Raw genomic sequence first — 21,753 nt, forward strand, 5'->3', positions numbered from 1 at the left:
CGGGGTGACACCGGGGGCGATCAGGAGGATCCCGGGGTGCTGCTGCAGGGCACCTGGGAGGGGGCAGTTCTGGAGGGGGGCACTGAATGCTGAAGGGAATTGGGGGGGGGGGCTGGGGGTCAGCCGAGGGCAGGTGCGGGAGGGAAGATGGGGGTGATGCTGGGGGGGCAGCAGGAGGATCCTGGGGACGTTTCGGAGGCGGAGGGGTCAGAGCGCTGCTGGAGGCGCTGGGGGCCGGGGGCGCTGCCGAAGCGCGGCCGCAGCAAACCCGCCGGGCATCGCCCCTCCCGGCCCTGCCTCCTCCTCCTCCTCCTCCTCCTCCTCCTCCTCCTCCCCCCGCCGGCCTGGGCGGGGTTTGGCCCCGGCACCGGGCGATGCTGGAGCCGGTGTGAGCGGCACCGGCGGCCCCCCCTGGCCCCCACCCCGGGGGGGTGCCCGGGCCCAGCCATGCCCGCCGGCAGCAACGAGCCCGATGGGATCCTCAGTTACCAGGTGGGGCCGCGGGGGATGCCCGGTGCCCCCGGGGCGGCCGGAGGATGCTCCGTGCCCGCTTCACTGCGGCATTTCCGACCGAGGGGGGGGGGCGGGGAGGGGAGGAATCTGCAGGGGAGGGGGCAAGGGGCGTGCGAAGGGGGCTGAAGGGCATCGGCGGGGGAGAGGTGTCTGTGAATTGGGGTGCCGGGGGTGTGGGAGCCCGGCCTCTGAAAGGGGGGGCGAGAGGGGCTCAAGGTGGGCGCAGGAGGGAGGGGAAGAGGGGGAAAGGGCACCCGCGTGGGGCCTGCCGGGGGGTCCTCACCGGGGCTCCTCCTCTGCATCTGGATGTGCCTCCCCTCCCTCCTGCCCCCTCCTCCCCCGATCGGCCCTTTGGAGAGGAGACAAAGGCCACTGTCCCCGCAGAGCCCCAGGTGCCCCGTCACTGTCCCCCCGTCACTGTCCCCCCGTCACTGTCCCCCCATCACTGTCCCCCCGTCACTGTCCCCCCCGTCACTGTCCCCCCGTCACTGTCCCTCTGTCACTGTCCCCCCCGTCACTGTCCCCCCATCACTGTCCCCCTATCACTGTCCCCCCGTCACTGTCCCTCTGTCACTGTCCCCCCGTCACTGTCCCCCCATCACTGTCCCCCTATCACTGTCCCCCCATCACTGTCCCCCCCATCACTGTCCCCCCGTCACTGTCCCCCCGTCACTGTCCCCCCATCACTGTCCCCCTATCACTGTCCCCCCGTCACTGTCCCTCTGTCACTGTCCCCCCATCACTGTCCCCCCCGTCTCTGTCCCCCCATCACTGTCCCCCCATCACTGTCCCCCCCCGTCACTGTCCCCCCCTCACTGTCCCCCCATCACTGTCCCCCCGTCACTGTCCCCCCGTCACTGTCCCCTCCCTCACTGTCCCCCCGTCACTGTCCCCCTGTCACTGTCCCCCCCTGTCACTGTCCCCCTGTCACTGTCCCCCCCCATCACTGTCCCCCCCTGTCACTGTCCCCCCCTCACTGTCCCCCCACCACAGCTCTGCCGTCTGGGGGCTCAGGGCTTGCCCCGTGCCCGGGCAGGAGGGGGGCAGGGGGCACCGGGGTTGTCCCTCCCTTTCAGCGTCTCCTTGTCCCTGTCCTCCCCTGCCCCGCACCCGCAGGACCGGCCGGAGCTGCTCCGGGTGACCACGACAGGCGGGGAATTAATTAATGAGAGGCTGGCAATTAATGAATCTGCCCGGCAATTACAGTGCGAACGGAGGTTCTGCTCCCCCGGCGCCGGTGACCACCGTGTCCTGGTGACGCTCGGCTGTGGCCAGCGGGTCCCTCCCCAGCCCCATTTTGGGGGTCCCATTTTGTCCCCTCCCCCAGTCCCAGCTCAGATCCCGGCCCAGGAGCCAGAGGGGTCCCTGGGGGTGGCACGGCCCACGGGACCCCAGGGCTTTGTCCAGCAGGAGGGAGGGGTGAGGGGGGGTCTCTCTGCCGCCTCAGCAGCCCCCAGGTAGCCCCTGTTACCCTCATCCCATCAGAACAGTGGGTCAGTTATTAATTAACGATTAATTACACCTCGGGTGAGGTGGGTGACATCAATCCTCCCAGTGCTGCTGGTGGCCGCTCCTGGTGTGCTCTGGGCTGGGGACCAAGGGGGGTCAGGGCTGGTCCTGAGTCTCTGCTTGGGGCTTTTCCTCATCCTCAGTTACCCTAAAACATCCCCAGAGCAGGAGCTTTTCTTTCCTAACCTGAGGAGTTGCAGGGATTTGGGAAAACTGAGGCAGAACCCCCAAAAATCTCTGCGGGGGACACAAAATCCCAACAAAATATGAATTTGGAGAGGGGGACAGGACGCACTGAGCTCGTGACATGGAGGGGGATGGAAATGGGTTTTCCTGCCTTGCTCCAGCCATTCCTCATTTCACCCCTAGCAGCAACAATTCCTTTCAGTCTCCCCAGAAAACAACTTCCAGGCAGCCAAATTGAGACTTTTCCTTAGAAAACAGCAAATTGAAACAACTCTGGCTGCTCTGAAACTCCAGGGTGAGTGATGCCAAGCTCGGCACCCCCTTTCCAGCCCAGTTTGGATGATTTGGTGGTTCCCAGGCTGTTGGCAGTGGAGGAGGTTGGAGAGGGAAGGCTGGTACCCATCCAGGTATCCTGGGATAACTCGACTTTGGAGCCCTCCCCCTGCCTGCTCCATCCCGTCCCAAACCCACGGCGGGTCCCAAACGCTCGGAGCATCCCCGGACCCACAGGTGCCCACCCGCCCTTCCTAAATCTCCTGGAGCCTCAATCCTGGTTAATAACCCACAGTGGGGCTCCGAGCTTGGGTCCCGGCGGGATTTTCCCTGCCCAGCCCTCGGTGTCACCTTCCCCGGCCGGGTCATTTTACAGCCGGGTCACCTTTCCGGGCAGGTGACCTTTGAGTCCGGCGGCGCCGGGGAGGGAGCTCATTAAAGCAAACGAGTCTGGAGGATGCAGAAGCCGGATTAGCTCAGCTCGGGAAGTCGGGCAGAGCTGGAGAGGGAGGAGAGGAAAAACGGGGCTTGTCCCGAGCCTCTGTCCCGTGGCAGGACTGGCTCTGGCTGATGAGGATCCCCAAGGGATGGGGATTGTGCCAAAGCAAGACCTTCCAGGAATTCCCTGACTTTCTGCAGGAAATTTGGATGGAAATCAGCCCTGCCCACGATGTTTCTTTTCCTGACAGTTTGTACCTCACTTGTTCTTTGGGAATTTGGGTTTAAAATCCACCCGAAGGCTGATGTCCTTCCCCTGGCAGGATGTGGTGTTTTTCACCCCATTCCACAGAACTTTCCATAAACCAGAGCTGGATTCTTCCCCTCCACTGTGATTTCCAAGTGGGCAGAGTTTTGGGGAGTGTAAACAATCCCTGGGTTGGCACCCTGGATTCTGATCCCGTCCCTTTTTGTCTCTGGAGCTGAGGGACACAAGGTGCCACCTTGTCCTGAGGGAATGTGACCCCCTGATCCATCTGGAGTCCCCCAAAACCGGGGACTGACACGAGGATGAAGGCACAGCCTGAATGGGAGGGGACCCACAAGGTCACAGCAGTGACAACGTGAGCCTTCCTGGCAGAATCCCGGGGCTCCCCTGGGGGCTGTGCATCCCCCCGATGGAGGGAAAACTCCCCCAAATCCTGCTGGAGCTTCCCTGGAGTGCAGGAGGGGAGGTTTGACAAAATGTGGTTTTTGGGAGAAAGAGGCTGCCTGTGTCACCAACGGGAGGTTTGAATCTGCCACTCCCAAACCCCTGTTTACTCCCACTGCCACAGGTGTGCTCAAATTTGCCATTTTATTAAAATTCCCATTTTAAATTGTGATTTACGGAGCCCTTTCAGCCTGTGCCTTCTGCAGGGTTGGGGTTTAGTCCCTTTTGGCAGCTCTGGAGGGAGCAGGGTGCTGGGAAGGGCAGGAGGGTGGTGGTGGATGCCACTGGAGCGAGGACGGAGGAGCCACTGGCACAGGAAAATCCGGCTGCTGGGCAACGTGGGCAAGTCCAGGAGCAGGCAGAGGGAGCGACAGTGAACTCTGGAATTGGAGCTCAGGGACCAGCAACTCATCCCCAGCAGGAATGTTCGTTCCTCCTCCTCATCACACTCACCAGTGCCTGGCACACGAAGGTTTCCCATCCGTCGGTTAAAGCGGGAATTCGGGGGAGCAGATTCCCTGAGAGTAATTCCAGCTGAAATCGTGATCCATTCTTTATTCTCCATTTCCCAATAACCTCATGGCATCATTAGCAGTACAAGGGCAGCGTCTGCCCGACGGCGTTGGAAACTTCCCTTACAAATTCCAGCTGTGGCTGCTCTGAGCTGGTTCCCCGGGCACGGGGGAGCTCTCGCTCCTGGAATTTCATCCAGCAGCCCCACCAGTTCCCCCAGTTCCCTCAGGATTTTGCTCCTTTTCCACCCTCAGTTTCAGGAACCAAAATCTGGGTGTGGTTTTTGTTGTTTGAATCTTTTTTGGTTGCCAGGATGGCACCAAGGTGAGGATGAACCTCATCCACTCAATCATCCCAAACCTTCCCCTTGAGCCTTTAAATGAGGAATAATTGGGAAGCTGATAGAAAATATGGGTTGTTGGGCACTGCAGGGTCTTTGTTTGCACAGATGATGGGATTTTGGTTTTCTTGGATTGTCTGGGGGCACAGGGAAGGGAAAGGTGAGCAGTGGTGATGTCTTTCCTTCAGTATTTGAAGCATAAAAGAATCATGGATTTTTTTGGGTTGGAAAACCATCGGATGATGCTGCTCCACCCCTCTGCCATGGACAGGGATACTTCCCACGAGCCCAGGCTGCTCAGAAATCTCAGTTAAAAGATGGGAAACGCTGTTTTCCATGGAGAACTCGCACCAAGGGGAGCCTGGGCCTCTGCAGGACCTTGAAGGCTTTTGGAGGTCATTGGTGGCCACGTCCTGTGGCCAAGAGCCACCCAGGGAGTCCTGCAGGGACCACCCTGAGACCAAGGGTGCTCTTTTCCCCCAGCTTGGAAATGCCTGTGTATTTTTTCTTTTTGAAGAAATGAACCACAAAAACAGAGCAGGCGGTTGAGTATTTTTAGGTCTGAAATGCCCAAATTTGGGTCTGAGGTCCCTCTCCCCCCACAGTAACCCTTCCAGACTCCCATTGTGTACAACACGGATGGGTTTATTTGGGATTGGGAAAAGAACCTCCCACAAGTCCTTGTTTTTTGGGCTGTGCCTGGAGGAGAAGTTGTGATCCTCATGGAATGGTGGAGGGACAGGGAGGGTGGAGGGAGCTCCACAGACCCATCCCCGAATTTTCACTTCTCCTCATTAGAGACACGACGAGGAGGCCGTGATTGACCAGGGCAGGACGAGCAATGTGGTCAACATCCACTACGAGAAGGAGGAGCTGGAAGGTGAGATCCTGCTGGGATCCTGCTGGAGGGGCCACCAGGCCCTGGGAAAAAGCCCCTGCAATGTCCCTTGCCTGGTGTCACATCAAGAGCAGCAAAACTCGTTGTGGTTCCTGATTAAACAACACATTAATGATTTCTTTTTTAATGCGATGGCTTTTAAAGCCCTGGTGGAGGCCCCGCTGTGAAATTATCCACGGGGTTGGATAATTCCCATCTGCTTTTCCCACAGCAGCTGCTCCCGGCTTGGAGAGGGCAGGAGAATCATCTGATGTGGTGCAGATTCCCTGTTTTCCTCCTGGAGTTCATCGTCATGGGGCTCCTTTGATCTTTCCTTGTCACCTTCTGCCATAAAAAGATTTCAAAACTATGATTATTGTATTATCTCCTGCTTAGTGAGCAAACCTGAGGGTTGGTGGTTGTGTCGGTGGTGTTGGCAGCTGGAATTTGAGAAGGGTTTTGGTGCTTTCAGGGCACATTTAGGTGACCCCAAAACCATCCCTTTGTGTGAAGTTTGAGTAAAATGGGCTTGGAAAAAAGGACAAGTCTGAGAAAGTCAGGGATCCACTGAAATTTACATGAAGGGAAGGCGCTGTGGGACTTTTGGGGTGTCCTGAGTGGGGCCTTGATGAACCTTGCGGGTCCCTTCCCACTGAGGAGCGTCCCTGACTCTGTGGCTCCCTCCTGGAGCGGCCGAGCCAGCAGTCATTGCCACCATCCCGTTTTCCCAGGCCACCGGACCCTGTACGTGGGCGTGCGGATGCCGCTGGTGCGCCAGAGCCACCGGCACCACCGCGCCCACAGCCAGAAGCACCGGAGACGGGAGCGGGAGAAGGAGCCGGTCCCCGCGGAGCAGGGATACCACTGTAAGTCCTGCTGGGCCGGCCACCACGGCACTTCCCAGCCAGCTCCCTCTGGATGCTTTGGGTGGCTGTTTTGCTGAGGAAAAGTGGGGTTTTTTAAAGCAAGATTCCCCCTTTTCCAAGCTTTTCTCTGGTTTTGGAGTTAAATCCGTAATGGATTTAGGGATCCTGGTGTAAAACTGGAGGTGTGGGGAAGGAAGGAAAGCAGCCCATCCTTATGGAGCATGGGATGGGGGCTCCACCTTCCCCGTGGCTCTGTGAGAGCCCAGAGAGGGCCGTGGGAGAGGGGCCAGCCCAGCATTTATGGCTGGACTGGTCCCAGTGGGATGCCACTGGAATGTGAGCGTACCCGGATGGATCCAGGCTCGCTGATGGGATGGGGAATCTCCTCCTGTCCCCAGACACCCCATCCCAGCGGGTCCAGTTCATCCTGGGCACGGAGGAGGATGAGCAGCACGTCCCCCACGACTTGTTCACGGAGCTGGACGAGATCTGCGTGAAGGAGGGGGAAGATGCCGAGTGGAAGGAGACAGCCAGGTAAATAAATCCCTGGGATTTGGGAATGGCAGGAAGCTGTGGCAGGAGGGGTTTAGGTTGGATACTGGGAAAAGGATCTTCCCCTGCTGGAACAGCTCCCCAGGGAATGGTCACAGCCCCAAGGCTGCCAGAGCTCTCTGGGACAGGGTGGGATTTTGGGGTGTCTGGGCAGGGCCAGGGATTGGACTTGATGATCTTTGTGGGTCTCTTCCCACTTAGGAGATTCCATGGTTCTAGAGGTCAGGGAAGGCTTGGACAAAGGGGTTTGGGGATTAGTGGAATTTTCAGGGTCATCCTGGGCCAGAAGTTGGACTTGATGGTCCTTGTGGGTCCCTTCTAATTCCAGAGTTTCCATGGTCCTGTGATCCTCACAGGTCCCTTCCACCTCTGGATATTCCATGATTCCATGTTTCCCGAGGTCAGGGACAGCTCTAAGTGGGATTGTTGGGGTGTCCTGCACAGGGCCAGGGGTTGCACTCTGTGATCCTTGTGGGTCCCTTGCAGCCGAAGATATTCCAGGATTCCGTGTTCCCTGCTGCCAGCTGGGGCGGCAGAGGAGTCCCTGTTCCCTGGGATACGGAACTTCCCCAGCAGCAGGAACCTCCTCCAGCCACTCCGTGGTTTTATCCGAGGGGCTGCAGGGCTGGAGCCGTTTTTCCTCTGGCTGATCCCACCCCGAATCCACAGGTGGCTGAAGTTTGAGGAGGACGTGGAGGACGGGGGCGAGCGCTGGAGCAAGCCCTACGTGGCCACGCTGTCCCTGCACAGCCTCTTCGAGCTGCGCAGCTGCATCATCAACGGCACCGTGCTGCTGGACGCGCGCGCCACCAGCGTCGAGGACATCGCCGGTACCCAGGGGGCTCGCTCCCGGGAAATCCTGCCCCGGGGGTCGGGGATCCCAGCTGTCCTGGCGGCGGCTCCGGGATGTCAGCGGGGTTCGGCTCTGCAGCTCTTGCTGGCCATGCGCGGTCCTTTGGAAAGTGATTTTTTTGGGTTAGAGAGCGACGGGAGCAAAGTTCTGCAGCAGAAAGGAGAATGTTCTGCAGCAAAATGAATATTCTGCAGTAAAAGGGAGACTATTCTGCAATAAAAAGGAGAATATTCTGTAATAAAAAGGAGAATATTCTGCAGTAAAAGGGAGAATATTCTGCAGTAAAAACTAGAATATTCTGCAGTAAAAAGTAGAATATTCTGCAGCAAAAAGGAGAATATTCTGCAGCAAAAGGGAGAATATTCTGCAGTAAAAACTAGAATATTCTGCAGTAAAAAGTAGAATATTCTGCAGTAAAAAGTAGAATATTCTGTAGTAAAAGGGAGAATATTCTGCAGTAAAAGGGAGAATGTTCTGCAGTAAAAGGGAGAATATTCTGCAGTAAAAGGGAGAATGTTCTGCAGTAAAAGGGAGAATGTTCTGCAGCAAAGAAGGAAAATGTCCTGCACATTTTTGAGCATTTCAGGACCTGGCTCTTCGGCTCTCCCTAAGAGCTGACCCTCGTTCAATAACGACTCATTCCAAGCCATTTCCTCACTTTACATTGGTTTCATTTTCCCTCCACACGCCGGGGCTCAGGGCTTTGAAGGCAGAGTGGCCCTGGCAGGGCAGGTCCATGCTCTGACCTCGTGTCCCTGTCCCACCCAGACCTGATCCTGGCCCAGCAGGAGCCGTCGCCGGAGTTCGACGAGCGCACGCGGGCCAAGGTTCGGGAGGTGCTGCTGAAGAAGCACCACCACCAGAACGAGAGGAAAAGGAACAACCTCCTGCCCATCGTGCGCTCCTTTGCTGATGTCAGCAAGAAGCAGGACCTGCACCTGCTTGAGAAGCCAGGTGAGGCTCTGTGGGGTTTGGGGCCAGGTGAGGCTTTGTGGGGTCTGGGGCCAGGTGAGGCTCTGTGGGGTTTGGGGCCAGGTGAGGCTCTGTGGGGTATGGAACCAGGTGAGGCTCTGTGGGGTCTGGGGCCAGGTGAGGCTCTGTGGGGTCTGGAGCCAGGTGAGATTCCAGAGGGTATGGAACCAGGTGATGTTCTGCAGGGTATGGAACCAGGTGAGGTTCTGTGGGCATGGAACCAGGTGAGGTTCTGTGTGGTTTGGAGCCAGGTGAGGTTCTGTGTGGTTTGGAGCCAGGTGAGGTTCTGCAAGGTATGGAGCCGGGTGATGTTCTGTAGGCATGGAACCAGGTGAGGCTCTGTGGGGTCTGGGGCCAGGTGAGGCTCTGTGTGGTTTGGGGCCAGGTGAGGCTCTGTGTGGTTTGGAGCCAGGTGAGGTTCTGTGTGGTTTGGAGCCAGGTGAGGTTCTGTGTGGTTTGGAGCAGGTGAGGCTCTGTGTGGTTTGGAGCAGGTGAGGCTCTGTGTGGTTTGGAGCAGGTGAGGTTCTGTGTGGTTTGGAGCCAGGTGAGGTTCTGTGTGGTTTGGAGCAGGTGAGGCTCTGTGTGGTTTGGAGCAGGTGAGGTTCTGTGTGGTTTGGGGCCAGGTGATGTTCTGTGTGGTTTGGAGCAGGTGAGGTTCTGTGTGGTTTGGGGCCAGGTGATGTTCTGTGTGGTTTGGAGTCAGGTGAGGCTCTGTGTGGTTTGGAGTCAGGTAAGGGTCCTTCAGGGCTTAGAGCCTGATGAGGTTTTTGCCAGGTTTTAGCACCAGCTGGAGGTTTCTGCCAGGCTTTACCACAAGGTGAAGGTTTCTCCAGGGATTTGACACCAGGTGGGGGTTTCTCCAGGCTTTGGCACCAGATGGGGATTTCTGGGTGACTTTGTCCCCATTAGACTTGTTCTGGCCAATAACAAACACCCCAGCTCCTCCTTTCCTCCCTTTCTGAGTTTCTTTCTCTTTCCTCCCAGCTCAAACCCTCACCCCTCACCCATCTCCCACCACTGCAGAAGCTAAAAATGGGGTGACCCCTGAGACCAGTGCCATGGACCTGAGCAAGGTGAGACCCCTGCACCTCTCCCACTCCTCCAGGGGGATGAGAGAGGCCCTGGGGGGGCCTGAGGGCTTCGTTTTTGGGGGGTTGCCTGAGAATGGCTGCTCCTGCCCAGGCGGAGCTGCACTTCATGAAGAAGATTCCCAGCGGAGCAGAGGCGTCCAACGTGCTGGTGGGAGAGCTGGATTTCCTCCACCAGCCCCTCGTGGCCTTTGTCCGCCTGACCCCGGCCGTGCTCCTGTCGGGAATGACAGAAGTTCCCATCCCAACAAGGTCTGAAGGAGAAGCACAACATTTTTATTTAAAAAAACCCCAAACCCACCTGAAATTGCCCCACAATTTGGGGCCCAAGGGAACAAGTGGGAGCTGCATGTTTCTCCCATGCTGCTCCTCACCTTCGTCCCTTCCCTGCTGGATCTTTGAACCCTACGAACTAATTTCAATGGAATTGGCCCCAAAATGAGATTTGTGATTGGTTTTGGTGAGCATTTCAACCCACAGAGGAGGTGGGGAACCAACACGTTTCCCCTTGAGGTCCCAGGGATTTCCCTGGGTGCTCTTGGGGTGAAGCCACATTCCCCTCTCTCCGTTTGGTTTTCCTTGTGCAGGTTCCTCTTTGTTCTGCTGGGGCCAGGAGGAAAAGCCCATCAGTACCACGAGATTGGCAGGTCCATGGCCACCACCATGACGGATGAGGTGTGATGAGATAAGGGGGACCTCTGGGTCACTTTTGGGGTTCTTCACCATTCCCTGTCCCTGGAGCAGTGAGGAAGAGGATTTGCTGTCCCAGCCCTTCATTCACCCCCCAAACCAGGCAGATTTACATCACCCCAAATCCTGGGGGCTGAAATCCCCTCTGGGTGCACCCTGCACCCCATCCTGCCCTACGGGGTACCCAGGACATTGTCCCCAGTGGTGGCATCGCCCGGGCCAGAAGAACTTCTCCCCTTTAAGCCAACACCTCCAGTGTGGCCATGGGGGGCTGAAATCCCACCTGGGATTCATCCTTCACCTCATCCTCCCCACATCCAGGGCTGGCACCATCCCAGGGGTGGCATTGCCAGGGTGGTAGAACTTCTCCTCAAAGCCATGAGGGACGGTGACCTCATGGAGGAGATGATTACAAGCGCCACAATGCCCAGATTTCTCCTGCTGGGGGAACATTTCCAGCTGCCATTCCCAGCAGGAGATCTGGGGAAGATGATCCTGCCATAGCCAAAGGGGCGCTGCCCAGGTGAGGACACCTGGGGTGGGTTGTGCTCTCACCTGGGGGTCTCCTCTGGGCAGGTTTTCCATGACGTTGCCTACAAAGCCAAGGACCGGGCTGACCTCGTGGCTGGCATCGACGAGTTCCTGGATCAGGTCACGGTGTTGCCTCCAGGAGAGTGGGACCCATCCATCCGAATCGAGCCCCCCAAAAACGTCCCCTCCCAGGTGGGTGCTGCAAGGGGGACGGGCAGCACAACACCCCAGATTCTGGTAAACTTGGAATTCCCAGTTTGGCACAGTCACACCCAGGCCAGGAGCACAACAAGGAGGTGGTTGATAAAGTACCTGAAAAATACCTGTTTTGAGCTGAATTCCGCGTCCACAGGAAAAGAGGAAGATGCCGGGAGCACTGGATGAGAGTTCTTCCCACAGCAAACCAGAGAAACACAGTGGTCCTGAACTAGAGCGGACTGGGAGGTGGGAGCTTTCCTGGTTTGGGGCCTTCTTCTGTTTTGCCCCCAAAATCTGAGCAGGGACCTTCCCTTCCAGCAGCTTTTGGGGTCACCTGGTTCAGTGAAAGGGCTGCACGTTGCCACCTTGGTCCCCTGGGCTGGGCAGGGGGGACACCTGGGCAGGGAGGAGGTCTGGGAAGGTGGGAGATCTGGGCAGGGGGGACACCTGGGCAGGTGGGCCCAGCCCCAGCATCAGCACACTCGGGTTTCCTCCCTGTGGGGCGGGGCAGGTGTGGAAACACCTCCAGTCGAAAGATTTTCTGCCCAAAGGAAGCCAAAGGTGCTCTCCCACGGGAACAGCCTGGTCTTCCCTCCCTCCCTGCAGGCTCTTTGGAGGTCTGGTCCTGGACGTGAAGCGCAAGGCGCCGTGGTTCTGGAGTGACTTCAGGGACGGTCTGAGCCTGCAGTGCCTGGCGTCCTTCCTGTTCCTTTACTGCGCCTGCATGTCCCCCGTCATCACCTTCGGGGGACTGCTGGGGGAGGCAACCCACGGCCACATTGTGAGCTCCGCTCTCCGTAGGGAGTGTGGGGAGGGGGAGGCGCCCCACATGAACCCCCCTGGACTGGTGGGAAGCGTCCCTGCTCGTGGGGAGTGTTTGGAGCCCAAACCAGCCCCTGCCAACCCAACCCGTTGGTCCCTTCCAGCCCAATCCGCTCCATAACCTTTGAAATCTCTTCGCGGCTGTGAACTTCCTTTGGGCTTCTTGGGAGGCTTTTTTCCCCTAATGATTTATTTCCTCCCTGCTCCCTCTCTTCCCTGCCAGAGTGCCATGGAGTCACTGCTGGGAGCATCCATGACGGGCGTGGTTTATTCTCTCTTTGCTGGCCAACCCCTCACCATCCTCGGCAGCACTGGACCCGTCCTGGTCTTTGAGAAGATTCTCTACAAATTCTGCAAGTGAGATGTTTGTCTTCTATTCTTCTGGGGAAAAGATTTTTTTTCTTTTTTTTGGGCAGAGAGAAGATGTTTTTCTTCTCATATTCTCAGTGGGAATTGTCAGATTTAAGTTGTTTGCTGGGTCACAGGGGTCTCCTGCTGCTGCTGTCGTGCAGGAAGGGTGAGGGTCTGTGGGCTTGTGGGTTGTTTGGGGTTTTTGGCTTGGGGTCACTTCGGGATTTTAGGGTTAAAATGAAGCAGTGGGAGGAGGAGGAACCAAAGGCTCTGGGTGGATGCCCAAGGAAGGTGAGACAAATGACTCTGATTTGGGACCCTCACAGAGGGTCTGTTTTCCACTGAGTACAAAACTTTTAAACCTGGTTTTGGCCGGAAGAATAAATAGATTTTGCCCAAATATCCATGTAGTTCAATTGGAATATTTTGAGTTTTGGGGATTTTATTGAACAAATGGGATCTTTTCCTGGGAAATAGCTCTTTTCTATGACAGTCCTTTCACCTTGGTGACTTTGGTGTGGGATGAACCCCTCTCACCAGAATTAAACTTCTCATTCACCCCCCAGGCTGACTGTGGGTGACCGGGGCAAACCCAGCTGGTTTTGGTGTCAGGGCTCTGGGGGACATGGGAGAACTTTCCACAACCTCCATCAGCCTTCAAGGCATTAAGACAACGTTAATTAATGCTAATTAAACACTTGACTTCTCCACCCACACCCTGCAACCTCAAGGACATGGAAACCTCAATTACCACCTGCAACCTCCACACGCTCCCCCACCGCTCCTAATTTTCTCTGGAGAAAGGCTCGGCTCCGAGGCCTGTGCTGGCCTTTCCCCCAGGAATTTTTGTGGTTTGCCAGGGAATACACGCTCTCCTATCTGTCCCTGCGGACGTGCATCGGGCTCTGGACCGCGTTCTTCTGCGTGGTGCTGGTGGCCACGGACGCCAGCTGCCTGGTGTGCTACATCACCCGCTTCACCGAGGAGGCCTTCGCCTCCCTCATCTGCATCATCTTCATCTACGAGGCCCTGGAGAAGCTGAGCCACCTGCGGGAGACCTTCCCCGTGCACATGCACAGCAAGCTGGACCTCCTCACCATCTATTAGTGGGTGTTCTCCTCCTCCCCCACCCAGCAGGTGCCTCCGGGCTTGTCCCGGCACTGTTCCCTCAGCCCTGTCCTGGTTTCCCTCCTCCAGCTGTAAGTGCGAGCCCCCGGCTCATCCCAGCAACGAGACCCTGCGGTCCTGGCGGAGCAGTGGGATCAACGTGTCGGGAATCACCTGGGGAAACCTCACAGTGACCGTAAGTGCCCTGGGCCACCACTTCCTCAGGGAGGCCAGGGGCGTTCACAGGTGCCAAAGCCACCACCTTCAGGTGACTTTGGGCTTCAAAGAGCTCTGAGAAGCCCCTGCTTAAATCTCATGAGTCCTTTTAACCTGTTTGGTCCTGGGAAGGGGTGCCCAGCCCCCCTGGTCCAGCCCACCTGCCCCAGCTCACTTTGTCCCCAGCTGTCCCCCTCAGCCGGGCTGTGGGACCTCGATCAAGGTTAAGGGAGCGCTTTGATTCCTGGAGCCTTTGAAGGACTGAAGTTCCTGCCTGAAGGCAGTGATTGGTTCCCTTAATTGGTTCCTAATGACTCCAGGCCCTGCTGTCTGTAGGGTCTTGCATGAATTTGCATGTCTGAGCAGCCCCACAGGGATTGTCCCTGGAAGCAGAGCCCAGGGGTGGGACTGGAGCTCTCTGGGACATCTCCAGCCCCTTTTGGCCTTGTCCTGAGAGCCCCGACTGCAAAGGGACGATTTGTCTCTTTTTCCCCCATGGTTGTCCCAGCCCTCCTTCCCTGCTCCCTCTTTATCCTCAAATTTCCAGCTTTTCCTTCCCCTCCAGTGTTTTCCTCAGCCCTGGTGGAGCGGAGGACGTGCCGTAGGTCCGTGGTGTCCCACCACACCCCGCCTCTGCTCCCCTCTGTGTAATTCCAGCTCCATGTGTCACTTGCTCAGCTGCTGCTGCCCATATTTACATTATATAAATATATCAATATTTATATATAAATAATCCACAGATTTATATTAATATATTATAATATAATAATATATGTTTCTATTTATTTATAGATATAAATATTTACATATTTATAATAGACAGATATATTTATAATCTATTGATATATTCATATTTATAACTTCTATGGCAGATAGAAGTTATCTGCCATAGATAACTTCCATGTTATCATAGAAGATCTTGCACCAAGACCCCCAACCCCCCCCGTTATCCTGGTTTTCCTCCGTGTCCTGATGCTCTGTTTCTCCAGGAATGTCGCTCTTTGCATGGGGAGTTCCACGGACCTGCCTGCGGACGCAACGGCCCCTACGCGCCCAACGTCCTCTTCTGGTGCTGCATCCTCTTCTTCTCCACCTTTGTCCTGTCGAGTTTGTTGAAGAAGTTTAAAACCAGCCGTTACTTCCCAACCAGAGTAGGTAGAAGGTGGTGGCCCGGGACAGATTCCATGCTCCTTTCCCAAAATGGCATTCCTGGAGCTCTGAAGGATTGGCCACCGCTCAGTCAGGCTGGGAAACGCTGACCTTGGATGTTCCTCCCTCGTTTCCATGAGTGCAGAGAGGCTGTAGCATTCCCCACCTGCCTCACAACCTGTTCCAGAGCGATGGTTTTTGGCTCAGGCAGTGGGAAATCAGCTCTTCCAAAGTTATTTATTTCTTTTCCCCTTCTGAGCATCATTTTCTGGAGCGGCATTCGAATGAGGAGTTGCCATGGAAAAACAGGAATGAATGATGCCTCAGTGCCTTATTCCCATTTTACCCAGAAGTGTGGCACCTTTCCTTATTTTTAATATTTTTGTTAACATCTGAATTAAAATTTGAATTTTCCCCCTAATTAAACTCTTTCTACTGTCCCACACCAGATCCTCAGATCTCCAACATGGCAGCAACATCCACCCAAGGGAGTTGGCTGCATGTCCTCGGAGTGGAGGGATTTTAGGGATTAACCAGCCCTAACGCTGTGGATGTCCCCAGGTTTCCTGGCCCCTCTGAGCCGCGGTTTCTTGCCCCAGGTCCGATCCACAGTGAGTGACTTTGCTGTGTTCCTCACCATTGTCATCATGGTGCTCATCGACCTTGGGATCGGGATCCCGTCCCCCAAGCTCCACGTCCCCCATATGTTCAAGGTAACGGGCTTGGGGATTGGTGGAGAAGGCTTTTGGCACCTCAGGTGCCACCAGGTGAAGGCAGGGCAGGGCTGGAGGAGGTGCTGGTGGTGGAACCATCTCCTCTTCCACATCCAAGTGCATCGATTCCCCATGGAAATCATGTACAGCCCCAAAACCAGACACTGGACAGGAGAATCATCTCCAGCAGGACAGGGCTGGGCTGGAGGAGCTGCTGGTGGTGTGAGCATTTCCTCTGCCACATCCAAGTGCATCAATTCCTTCCTGACTTTCAGGAAGACAGCCCCAAAAACAGGGGAGAGGGGACTCTGGGACAGACAACACTGGCACTGCGAAGTGCCCTGGGAGAGGGTGACATGAAGCCAGGGCTGGGAAATGCTTGGACACAGGGATGGAGGGGCACGGAGGCCAGGGAAGGGTTTGGGCTGGGAGCTGATCCCCCCTGTGCTGCAGCCCACCAGGGATGACCGTGGGTGGCTCATCAACCCCATTGGGCCCAACCCGTGGTGGACGGTGCTGGCCGCCCTCATCCCGGCCCTGCTCTGCACCATCCTCATCTTCATGGACCAGCAGATCACGGCCGTCATCGTCAACAGGAAGGAGCACAGGCTCAAGGTGAGGGGCTGCAGGGGTCACCCCCTCCTCACCCCGCTCGGGCTGCGGGGCTGGGACAAGCTCCTGTCCCAAACGCTTTGGGAAGGTTTGGGATAACACCAGGATGTGTGGCAGGAGCTCTCCTCGACACAGGGAGGGGATGGCAACTTTTGGGAGCAGCAAGTGAATATTGGAGTATAGAAAGGTGTTTTATTTTTTCAAATATCATTGGCAGCTGAGAAGGCACCTCAATGAGCTCCAGGGATCACTCAGAGCCATGTCCTACCTGCAAGTGGTGGGGATTTCTTTATGAATGAAAAAATAATCAATTTTAAAATTATTTCTGAGAAGCCTCCAGACCCACTTTGTCTGATCTTGCTGGATTTTTGTGCAAGACATCAAATCCACCTTTGGTTTTAGTTCTTATTTCAAACCTTATTTAAATTTTCCAGAAGCTGACCTGTGCTTGAGCAGGGTTTGAGCCCCACCCGTGGTGTTGTCCTGGTCCCTGAGGGATGCTCCTGTTCCGTTTTCACTCCCCAGAAAGGCTGCGGGTACCACCTGGACCTGTTCATGGTGGCCGTGATGCTCGGGGTGTGCTCGGTGATGGGGCTGCCCTGGTTCGTGGCCGCCACGGTCCTGTCCATCACCCACGTCAACAGCCTCAAAGTGGAGTCCGACTGCTCCGCGCCGGGCGAGCAGCCCAAGTTCCTGGGGATCCGGGAGCAGAGAGTCACTGGCCTGATGATCTTCGTGCTCATGGGCTGCTCCGTTTTCTTCACCTCCGTGCTCAAGGTGAGAGCGGGGTGGAAACCCCCTGGTGACCCACAGGAGTTTGGGAGGGGATGTAAAATTCGGGCCTCTCTCCCCAAGGAGGTGATGCCAAAGGTAGGATGGGAGCCAGCCTCGGTGACTTCCCAGCCCTTCAGACCCAGCCTGGGGAACTCAAGCCAAGCAAACAAGACAAATCCCTTAATTCCCAGGTGTCCTCCAGACCCTCTGTAGTGAGAGGGATCCTGGCTGGATCCCACCAAAGCTGGTCCATCCCTGCCCTTCCCAGCTGGATTGGAGAGAACAAAATCCGTGCTGGATAAAATCCAGCATGGGAAAACTGGGAATCCTCAGGCAGTACTTGAGAAAGGAGTGGTGAGAGAGTGGCAATACTGCAAATGAAATTTAAAGCCATTAATTATTGCATTTTTTCCCCCCAGTTTATCCCGATGCCAGTGCTTTACGGGGTCTTTCTGTACATGGGGGTCTCGTCACTCCGAGGAATCCAGGTACGGCGGTTCCAGGGAATGTCCTCTCCCTGAAGGCCTTGGGATGGGAAAAAATGTCTCTGAGAGCAGGAAATTCAAATGGTTTTTGTCAGGGACTGATGGGTGGAGGCTCAGGAAGATTTTAGGGCTGAGAGGGCCCAGTTCAGCGCTGGGAGAGGCAGTTCAGCGCTCTCTGTTTCAGGCTTTAGGACAGGTTGGTGTTTGGTGATGGGAAATTGGCAGAATTCCGTGTGAAGGGAAGAAAATTCCATTGGGAATCCTCGATGGGGGCTTCCTAGGGCCAGGAGATGCTGACAAGAGAAAACCCTGGAATAATTTGGAATTTGGTGGGCAAAGCCAGGTGGTTTTTGCATGGAGCAAAGGGAAAACAGGTGCTGCTCCCAGGAGGAACAGAAGGGGATCCCGGATTTCTCCTTGCTCCTAAAATCTCCACGTCTCAGCAGCTGCAGGAGCTGTGGCAGTGCTCCCTTTCCCCTGCAGTTCTTTGACCGTCTGAAGCTGTTCTGGATGCCGGCCAAGCACCAGCCCGATTTCATCTACCTGCGTCACGTGCCCCTGCGCAAGGTGCACCTCTTCACCCTCATCCAGCTGCTCTGCCTCGTGCTGCTCTGGGCCATCAAAGCTTCCCGCGCTGCCATCATCTTCCCCATGATGGTGAGAGACGGTGGAGACAGCGTTCCTGGTGTTCCCAGTATCCCCAGTGTTCCCAGTATTCCTGGTTGTCAGGGTTTGGAAAGCCAGGTGTCTGCTGAGGAAGGCAGGAGCCTCCCCTGAAATGGAAAATGCAAACCCCCTCCCTCCAAATTGTTATAATTTTGAAATTAAGGGGTGCTCAGGCAAAGATATGGGAATAGGAATAACAGTTCTTTATTAGGGAGGAAAATAAAAATAAAATATTAAAAAGCAGTAATACAAAACAACCCTGCCAGAGTCAGAACAGCCCTGACCCGCTGTGGGTCAGGGTGGTGGCAGCAGTGCCATTCCATGGGGGCTCAGCCCTCCTGCAGTGCCAGCTGTGCTTCTGCTGGAGCAGGATCCTGGACAAGGCTGGAGTTTTCCTCTGGAGCTCCAGGGCTGCTGTGGATGGGCCTGGGCTCCCTCTGGGAATGCAGTGGGGCAGAAAGCTGCTCCTCTGGGAATGCAGTGGGGCAGAAAGCTGCTCCCCTGGGAATGCAGTGGGGCAGAAAGCTGCTCCTCTGGGAATGCAGTGGGGCAGAAAGCTGCTCCCCTGGGAATGCAGTGGGCAAAGGCTGCTGTGGTGTCCCAAAATCTCAGATTGTATCCAGGTAGGAATGCTTGGCTCCTCCCCCTGGGCAGAGCATCTCCCAGAGGGATGCTGGAATTTTCTCAGCCATGCAGGGACACTCACTGGCTATGAGCAGAAGATAATTAATAATTAATGGCCCATGAGCAGAAGAGATCTCCTGGAGAGGAGGGAGGATTGGTTGTGGAAGAGATAAAGAAAACTGCCCCATGAACAGAAGAAAACTGCCCAATTAACGGGAGATAACTGCCCCACTTCTAACAGACATAGAACACACACTTGCCTTGCAATCCAGGACGCCGTGTTCCCAGTATTCCCAGTGTTCCCAGTATTCCTGGTGCTCCCGGAGCCCCTTGGTGCTCCCAGGGCTCGCAGCTCTGGAGGGATGGGAAGCACCATCTCCAGCCTCAGCCACCTTCCCTTTCCTTCCTGAAGGTTTTGGCTCTCGTTTTTGTCCGGAAAGTGATGGATTTCTGCTTCTCCAAGCGGGAGCTCAGCTTCCTGGATGACCTCATGCCAGAAAGCAAGAAGAAGAAGTTGGACGATGCCAAAAATGAAGCCAAAGAAGAGGAGGTAACGCCAGGGGCTGGGAATCTCCTCTGGCCTGTGAGATTCCCTGTTCCTGTCACAGCTCATCCTTAGATCGTGGAATTGTGTGACCATGGAATGGGTTGGGTGGGAATGGACATTAAAGTCCACCCAGTGCCACCCCTGCTGTGGGCAAGGACATCTCCCACTGTCCCAGGGTGCCTCAAGCTCGTCCAGCCTGGCCTTGGGCACGGCCAGGCTGGGGAAGGGATGGGGAATCCACAGCTTCTCTGGGCAGCAGCTGTTGGGGAACATCAGAACTGAATCAAACAGATCTCATAGCCTGGATCCCACATTCTGAACTTTTTTCCCTAAATTTGGAGACAGTTTCACACTTGAACAGAGACATCGTTATCATTTTTATTATAATGAAAATAATTATTATATTTCTGTGAGAGTTTGCTCCCAGCAGTGTTACTAACCCCAAACACATCCACAGGGGAAGGTCTTTTCCTGCTGCTAAAGGTGCTGTGGCTCAGAGGAGAGGGCAGCATGCCAGGTTTTTACTGGAATTTCATTTATCCCTTCTTGGATCAAGGAGAGAGAACTCGACTCGTCTCTTTTCAGGAGTCCCAGAAAATGATGGAAGCAGCTGCTGCGAATTCTGTTCAGCTGAAGCTGGGCAAGACCAGCAGGGTGGACACCCCAAAGCCCAGCAGTGACAGGTAAAGACCCCTCAGGTCAGGACCCCCGGCAGGATCAGTGGGAAGTGTCTGGCTCAGGTTTCTCCACCTGCAGATTTATCCCCAGTCATCTCAGTGGGAAAATCCCAATTTACTGGCAATTTAGGAGGTGATGGCAGAGCTCTGACCCCACACAGTGGCTGCGTAATTCCTGTTTTATCCCAAAACTACCGCACCAGTGGCTTTCTGGGATCTGGAGACCCTCCTGCTCCCACCCGAGAGGTCACAGGGGGAAACACCAGCTGTGGGTCTGCAGCTCCGGGGCTTGATTCCCAAAATTCCTCATCCAGCCAAACCATCCTCAGCTGAGCTCTGGTTTTCCAGGCCCTCCTGTTCCTCTGTCTGCTGCCAATGCTCCTGGTGGGATCAGACCCATCCTCATGGAAAACCGTGTGGAATATTCCTTGCAGGGCTGATCCTTCCGAGATCAACATTTCGGACGAGATGTCCAAGACCACGGTGTGGAAGGCTCTGACCATGAACACAGAAACGCTCTGAAGCCGGAGGGAAGGAGGTAAAGGCTCAGCTGTGGCGTGGCCTTGTGGGGACAGCACGTGCCCACGGCCTCCCTGCGCTCTGGCCAGTGCTGCTGAGCAGGGGGCACGTTCCTGGGAACAGGCAGCAGGACCACGGCCACCGGCTCCTCTCTGCAGGGAAGTGTGGGAGCTACACCTGGAATCCTGGGATCAGACTGAGAGGCTTTGAGGGGCTGGGGGCATCTCCAGAGCTAGGAGTGGAGCTGGAGAAGGGCTGGAGCAGCAGGGGAAGGGTCTGGAGAGCTCCTAAGAGCTGGAAAGGGGCTCAGCCTGGGGAGAAGGAGGCTCAGGGGGGACCTTGTGGCTCTGCACAGCTCCCTGAGAGGAGGGGACAGCTGGGGGTGTTCAGGATCTGCTCCCAGAACAGGGACAGGAGGGGAGAGAACGGCCTCAGGTTGACCAGGGAAGGTTCAGGTTGGATACTGGGGAAAATTCCTTCATGGAAAGGTTGTGCAAGCCCTGGCACAGCTGCCAGGGGCAGGGGGGGAGCCATCATCCCTGGAAGAGTTCCGTAAACTTGGATGTGGCACCTGGGGACACGGCCAGTGGTGAACTTGGTGGTCGACGGTTGGATTGGATGATCTTAAGCACCTTTTCCAACCTGAACAATTCCATGGATCTCTGATTCCACTGATTCTGGGTCTTCCCCCCCCTCCTTTCCCTCTTTTCCCCCCATCCCCACGTTTAGGCGCCTCGACGCCGCCGTCGAGGAGCAGGAATGTGACTCAGGGATGTGCCAAGGCAGACACGGAGGAGCGGCTCGTTTCCCACCCGAGGGGTCCCATAAAGCCATGCAGCGTTTCCCGTTCCCCGGGCTGCTGCGTCCCGGGGATCCGTGTTGTCCAGCCTCGTGTGTCCTCGTGTGCGTGTGTTGTGCAGTGGTGGAGGCTCCGCTACCGCTTCCCATCAGTTCTATTTTTTTAATCTCGAATTCCTCCTCTCCTTCCTCTTTTTTTTTTAATTTTTTTTTTTTTTTTTCCAAAATATAAACTCTGAATGTACAAAACCATTCCCTGCTCGATCTGGCGCCTTCTCCTTCCTCACCGCTGGGTTTTTGGTCTGGTTTGGGACCCTCCTTTGGATAACTTCTGTCTCTTACTGGTACAAGAGGAATGCTCTCCATGGTGGGACAGCATTGGGAGCATCTCAGAAATTGGGATGAACCACCCCTGAGCACTCGGGATAACATAAAGGAAAACCATTTTCTCCCTATGCTCCATTTTCCCATCTTCTTTGAGGGTTCTTTTTGGGCTCTGCCGCCAGCCTGAAAGCGGTAAAATCCAGAAATGTCCCTTTTTAGTCAGCTCTAAAATGTCCATAAGGGAAGCTTAAAAATAAA

The 21,753-nt window shown here is 55.7% G+C and overlaps 1 protein-coding gene across 2 annotated transcripts; it reads left to right on the forward strand.

Annotated features, from left to right (window-relative positions):
- Window positions 1-353: 353 nt before the first annotated feature.
- On the forward strand, window positions 354-21,423 carry SLC4A8 (solute carrier family 4 member 8). 2 transcript variants are annotated; one of them, XM_054002013.1, is made up of 25 exons: window positions 354-492; window positions 5,283-5,364; window positions 6,093-6,227; window positions 6,626-6,761; window positions 7,449-7,609; window positions 8,401-8,586; window positions 9,589-9,677; window positions 9,787-9,944; window positions 10,280-10,367; window positions 10,959-11,105; window positions 11,266-11,357; window positions 11,718-11,892; window positions 12,157-12,290; window positions 13,145-13,390; window positions 13,482-13,587; window positions 14,597-14,758; window positions 15,356-15,469; window positions 15,923-16,084; window positions 16,607-16,858; window positions 17,275-17,343; window positions 17,824-17,997; window positions 19,043-19,180; window positions 19,763-19,860; window positions 20,289-20,392; window positions 21,103-21,423. In XM_054002013.1, the coding sequence occupies exons 1-24, from the start codon at window positions 448-450 to the stop codon at window positions 20,374-20,376; spliced, it is 3,237 nt and encodes a 1,078-aa protein (XP_053857988.1). In that variant the 5' UTR covers window positions 354-447; the 3' UTR covers window positions 20,377-20,392; window positions 21,103-21,423. The 2 variants fall into 2 exon arrangements, with proteins under 2 accessions (XP_053857988.1, XP_053857989.1); XM_054002014.1 differs by having other exon boundaries at window positions 9,628-9,677.
- Window positions 21,424-21,753: the final 330 nt, after the last annotated feature.

This window comes from Vidua macroura, chromosome 34 (assembly GCF_024509145.1).
Source record: "Vidua macroura isolate BioBank_ID:100142 chromosome 34, ASM2450914v1, whole genome shotgun sequence".
NCBI lineage: Eukaryota > Metazoa > Chordata > Aves > Passeriformes > Viduidae > Vidua > Vidua macroura.

Bases quoted from the DNA above. Each gene is read 5' to 3' on its own strand.
- SLC4A8 (XM_054002013.1), top strand. From the start codon at position 448: ATGCCCGCCGGCAGCAACGAGCCCGATGGGATCCTCAGTTACCAG. The intron at 5,365-6,092 runs GTGAGATCCTGC...CCGTTTTCCCAG, and splicing joins CGAGAAGGAGGAGCTGGAAG to GCCACCGGACCCTGTACGTG. The intron at 16,859-17,274 runs GTGAGAGCGGGG...TTTTCCCCCCAG, and splicing joins TCTTCACCTCCGTGCTCAAG to TTTATCCCGATGCCAGTGCT.